This window comes from Corella eumyota, chromosome 2 (genome assembly GCF_963082875.1).
Source record: "Corella eumyota chromosome 2, kaCorEumy4.1, whole genome shotgun sequence".
NCBI lineage: Eukaryota > Metazoa > Chordata > Ascidiacea > Phlebobranchia > Corellidae > Corella > Corella eumyota.
In genome coordinates this window covers 15,063,155-15,069,193 of record NC_137491.1, presented here as the reverse complement: position 1 = coordinate 15,069,193, position 6,039 = coordinate 15,063,155, and the positions used below count along the sequence as shown (strand labels likewise).

Sequence of the window (6,039 nt, the reverse complement as noted above, 5' to 3'; positions counted from 1 at the left end):
ATTAATTAGGTGGTTAAGTGTGTTGCGAGAATTAAACGAAGTATATGGCGTAATGAAATACAAAAAAGAATTTTAAACTAAATTCAGAAATAAGATTTTTACGCAAATTTTAAAATAGTTTTAGTTTGTTCTACAAAATAATAAAAAAAAAATTTTTTTTTGCCTTTTGTACAAATTTTAAAAATTTAACCACTAAAATAAACGCTTGCCTGCAAACTGGTGACGTCATAGTTTGAATAACGATTCGTTCAAATAAAAAACGATTTTTCATCTTTAAATCCTCGTTTTTTTGTAAAAAAAATATAAACATTAGGTTTTAAAATTTTGATTAAAAGCATTTTGTATTCACGGTTATAAAAAAACATAAATTTTTATATTTTTATTTTATAGATAAACGCTTTTTTGTTTTATGTAGTTATATGCATCTACAAATTAAAAATGGGCAAATGAATTTTATTTATATTTTATTCAGCAAATAAATCTAAATTTGGGAAAAACTTTATTTAACATCTATAAGGACATTTAATTCAAGTAAGATAGAGCTGATATACGGACAGCGCGCCGTTTGTTCGCAACCTCGCTCCACTTTAATAGTCGCGTATACGCCACACATTTTTTTCCTTTTCGATTCGTGTTTATTTTAGGTCGTAAAAGCGAAGAGAAAAAATAGGTATCAACATTATTCGATACGTGCTCTTCTGCGGGCAGTGCATGTACTTAATTTTGTATCGACCTAATTAAAACGTGTAGTCGCTTGTTATGACGTAAGTTAAAAGCAGGAAAGAACAATTGCGTGTGTAAATAGGCTACTAATTGCTTATATGGAAAGAATTAGGGAATTGTATGTATAAACTTATTAAGCGACGATTTTAATATAACGTTTTTAAATTAAGGCAAAAATAATTCATACCTAGTTTATGCATTACAGGTTAGGTTACAGTAGTTACAACTTGTATTATAATATCTGAATATGCCAAGAAGCGTAACCCTAGTGGGTGGAAGTCCATGGGGATTTCGATTAGTTGGTGGATGCGATTTTCATGCATGTCTTGCAATATCTAAGGTACAATTCAACTTAGTTAAATTGTGTGACTACTACATTTGTATTGTTGATATATTAGACAGAATAGTAATTTCAATCATTGCAATTGGTGCTTTGTTCAATTTTAAAATGTTGTGTATATATATTTTCAATGTGCACATATATACAGTATATAATAGTATGTAGACATATACAAACCCATTTACAATTTACAAAAAAGCAGCTTAAAAAACTATTGAAAATATCACCAGTGTAAGTAAAACCATGTACCTGACAATTTTTGGTATTTCACATACGGTACAAATTTGTGTCTCTTTTTTAGAGTTTTAGTTTTTTGTCGCTACTGTCAAACTATGCTTATTAAGGACACTGTGGTATTTCACATTTTAGATATACATATTTACTTTAAAAAAACAGAGCGGGCTTGTTTTGCTATGATGTTCGCCCATTATGCGCTTGATACGCTTGGACGCGCGCATTGCCTTATATGGAAGCTATAGCGCTAGGATATATTTTAAAAGGTTTCAAGCTGGTTTTTCATTCATTGTGTACAGCGAGGCACGTTGTAAATTTTAGGTCTTTACTTTCTTAATTAAAAACTTGTATACTTAACATTTTGTTATTATAAGTGTCAAGTTATTATCCAAGTTTTATTTAAAAAAAATTACAAAAGTTGTCTGCGTTTCTTACCGGTCATATATATACTCAAAATGACGTTTAATTCAATAGCCAAAATTCCAATTCATATGCTTATTACCTCAACAGTAAACGGAAGTAAGATTCAATAACTGCCAAATTCCTGCAGTTTCCTGTTTATATTTAGCAGCAAACTCGTAAAATAAAAACATTTTTGACGGCTATTAAAAACTAAATGCTCGTTTAAATTTTTCAAAATTATATATAAAATATGTTTTGTTTTTGCCGTGAAAATGGAGACATTCTTGTTTATTTTAACTAATAAAATTGTTTGTTTATTTAGTATTATGCCGATTATTTCAACCTGTTTGCTAAATAGGGCGACTTAAAGTCAATTGAGTTCACACATTAGCGTTGTTAAATATAAACGTCAAAGTCACTTAATTGATGTCAGTTTTTTAATTGACACTATTTAAATATAAACAATAGTTAATGATTGTATTTCACACCAGCATGTCATCTGTCATCATTATTTAGCCAGATTGGTGTGGATTTATAAAGCCTATTGCTTTTTGACACTTTATAACAAACTTTAATTAAACTTAATGTTTAAAAGTAACCCTTTTCATGATTTACCAGTTCTTTGGTATATATATTTATATACTCTAAACATATTAACCTTGGATTTAATAAGGACTGTTAAATATACATGATCCAATTTTTTTAATGGTAGCAAATAAAAAGGTTTATAACTACTACTAATTATAGTATTAATTAACCTTAAATCAATTTGTTATTAAACATTTTTTTAAATGTTTTATTGTTATTAGGTCACTTCAGGAGGAAAGGCAGAACAGGCAGGATTAAAACCTCAAGATGTTATTTTATCAATAAATAATCAAGATGCTCAGCAATTAACACATTTGGATGCTCAAAATGTAGTTCGAAAATCAACTAACCAACTTACTCTTCAAATTGAAAGGTTAGCAATAAATGTATAATGTAGAATACTTGAATACATTTTTTCCATGATTTTGTACTGGTTATTAATTTTCAGTATATTTGATCAAAATAATTTAAATTGTGGGATAAAGCTTGATAATCTTAAATCTAAGTAAACATTAAAAAAAGATAGGCTATGTAATAAAATCTCGTGCTAAAAAACATTTTTTTAGTGAAAATAGTCCGAGGTTAGGAAGTTCCTCCAATTCTTTGCCTGCTCAACAACCAAAATCTTTTACTTCAGTTGCAACACCCAAGTTTTTACCAAGTTCTAACGCACCTGCGGTATGTTAAGACAATTTTAAATATATTTTTAAATAAAAAAGAAATAGTGTGTAGAACTTGAACAACATTATTAGGAAAACTGTAATTTTTTATATTTTTTTTAGAAAACTTGGCAACCAGTATCTAGCAAACCAGTTAAAAAAGCATCAGAACCAGAACCATCATTTCCACCCCCTCCCCCATCAAATTCTTTTCTCAACAATCAATCATCAGTAAATAATATTCTAATCATAATTTTTGTTTTTAAATTGATTTTTAATAAGGGTTTAGTAAATTAGATTAAAATGTGCTGGCTTCAAATTAGAATGTTCTGACCCTTAATTTTTGTATATATATATTATGTATTTTACAAAACAACCTTAATTAATTTTAAATTTCAGGCGAATAAAAGTTTATTAATTCCTTTACTACATTATTTTTTTTATTTCTTTGGAAAATGGAGGCATAGTTATTTTTTAATGTTTTTACTTTTTGAACACATTGTGAGGTCTAAATTGAAAAAAAAAAAAATAATGTTTTTTTTTGCTTGCGACAAACTAAATTTGAGATTTTTTTAGAGAAAACAAGGGAGTAACTATGACGACAGCCTACCCCCACCACCTACAGTAACAGTTCCTGTTACTAACACTGGTTCTGCTTCCCAAGAACTTACATGTGAAGGATGCAAGCAACAAATTAGGTTTATTTTATTTTTAAAAACAAACTAAAAACTTATGGTTTAAGATTTTTTGTTTGATGTATTGTATTTAAATTTTATTGTTTACCATTCAGCAAAATTAGACTTTGCTTAAGTAAGAATTTACCTACCATTTTAATTTCTATTTATAAAATCACATATTTAAATAAAAAAATTTTGTTTCTTTTTATTTTACAGGGGACCTTATTTGACTGCACAAGGAAAGAATTGGCACCCAGAAGAGTTTGTATGCTCTTCACCAAATTGTGGAAGAACTCTTCAAAATATTGGATTTATCGAAGAAGAAGGGCAAAGATATTGTTCCAATTGTTACGAGAAATATTTTGCTCACTCTTGTGCTGAGTGTCATAAAAAAATTGTCGGGGTTAGTTTTTATATTATGGAGTTTATTTTATAAATGTTATGGAGGAGGTATATAATTGTCTAATATATTATGTTGTATATCAACTAGGGATGTAAAAATAGATTCTTAATTCTTATTATTGCAATGTTATGGCTTTATTTTGCAAAGGTTAGGTTTCTTATACTTTTTAAACTGAGTTTCAGAATCGTTACATATTTAAGAATCAAAAGGAATTTTTTTCCTTTTTATTCCTAGTATTAACTAACAGATATGTAAAGGTAATGTTGCTTAAAATTTAAACCATGTATTTCAAAAAAAATTTAAAAATATGTTTTGTTAAAACTGTTTAATGTATATTAAATGGAAAATATTATATTTTAATAGGAGGTTATGCATGCTTTAAACCAAACATGGCATGTTACCTGTTTTGTTTGCACTGAATGCAAAAAGCCATTTAGGGACGGAGTATTTCATCTTGAACATGATAAACCATATTGTGTTTCAGGTATGTAGAATATTAAGTAAATAATACTTGTATGAATTGTATTTGTTCATCAAATTATAATTGTAAAATAGTGTATAGCCTATACTACACATAGTCTAAAACCATATTTAAAAATAATATATATATATATTAATAAACTAATTGTTAGATTTAAATTATTATTTATAATATTTTACTTAAACTTCTTGTGTTAATAGATTACAACCAAAAATTTAGTACAAAATGTAAAGGATGTGATTTTGCTATTGAGGCTGGTGACCATTATGTAGAGGCCATAAAATCACAGTGGCACGAAGCCTGCTTCACTTGCACTGTAAGTTTGATTAAAGAATGTAGCAAAAACATTATTGTGTTATATTTCGTTATTCTTCACATTTAGCTATAACCCAATTTATAGTTTATCGTGTTTATTTAGTAACAACTTAATTTTAGATAAACTTTAATGCATAAATTATATTTAAAACCAACTTTGTTTATAACAATCACTCTGACTGCAAAACTTGTAAGTATGCCAAATATTTCTGCTGTAAATTACTGAAAAATTGGCAAAAAATGGTGGGAATTTCACGAATCCCAAGAAATTTTAGTTCTGCTGTATTAGAACAACTGCAAAATATTTCTATATAATTGATGTTTTTTTTAAGCTGTCTTATTAGTTTACATTTCTTTTAGGTTTGTCATATTGACTTAAAAAATGCTGGATTTTTTGCTGTTAATGATCGGCCGGTCTGTGCTAACCACAAAAATGCCACGCTGCGTTAATTTCCCAATATTTGAAAAAAATCCTGAATAAAATTGATGTTTAATGGTATAATTAAAATTGTTTAATGCACAAAAATGAAGTGCATTTCAATTGTACATAAAAGCAATATTATGTTATGGGCTACTTTGTAAAGTTTTATTTTGTCCTATACTCAGTCAAAAAGAAGATTGTTTTTAACTTTTATGTTAGATCAATTTATAATATTTTATATTCTGGATTGCACTGTAGCAATTTTTTAAAATTATATCAAAAGTCTTTTCAGAAAAGATGTGTTTTTGATTTTTTATATCAAACGAAAGTACATTCTTTGTTATTAAAACCATATTGTATAAACCATGCAATAACTGCATTGTGATTTGTATATTATAAATTATACCCCTTTTATTAAAAGTCTTTTAAATTTTTAGTAAACTTATGTGACAAAGTTTAACACAATTTTCTACAAACTGTTTTTTTTTTGTATTAAAATGCGGTCGTCAGTGTTTTTTTAATGCCATAAAATAAATTTGTATATGAAAAATGGTTAAGAAGTATTATTTCTAATAAAATTGTATATAAATTTATAATTTTAATGCATATTATTACTTTTAATGTGTAGTGTATTGTAATGCTTGCTGTATGTGAAAATGTTATAAACACCAAGTGATTTGCCCCTTGTACTAACAGCGTATACAAAAAAAGTTTGATATTTTAACCCACAAACTTTAATAAAACAGAAATGTTTAAATAAAAGTTTTTTTTGAACAAAAATTGACAGTTATTTAAA

At 27.1% G+C, this 6,039-nt stretch overlaps 1 protein-coding gene across 1 annotated transcript; it reads left to right on the top strand.

Moving 5' to 3' along the window:
* Nucleotides 1–926: 926 nt before the first annotated feature.
* Nucleotides 927–6,038, top strand: LOC145743892 (PDZ and LIM domain protein 7-like). The gene is made up of 9 exons (XM_082561955.1): nucleotides 927–1,063; nucleotides 2,509–2,660; nucleotides 2,854–2,965; nucleotides 3,070–3,177; nucleotides 3,523–3,644; nucleotides 3,840–4,026; nucleotides 4,390–4,510; nucleotides 4,708–4,823; nucleotides 5,183–6,038. Exons 1-9 carry the CDS (start codon nucleotides 971–973, stop codon nucleotides 5,270–5,272), a joined length of 1,101 nt encoding a protein of 366 aa, XP_082418081.1. The 5' UTR covers nucleotides 927–970; the 3' UTR covers nucleotides 5,273–6,038.
* Nucleotide 6,039: the final 1 nt, after the last annotated feature.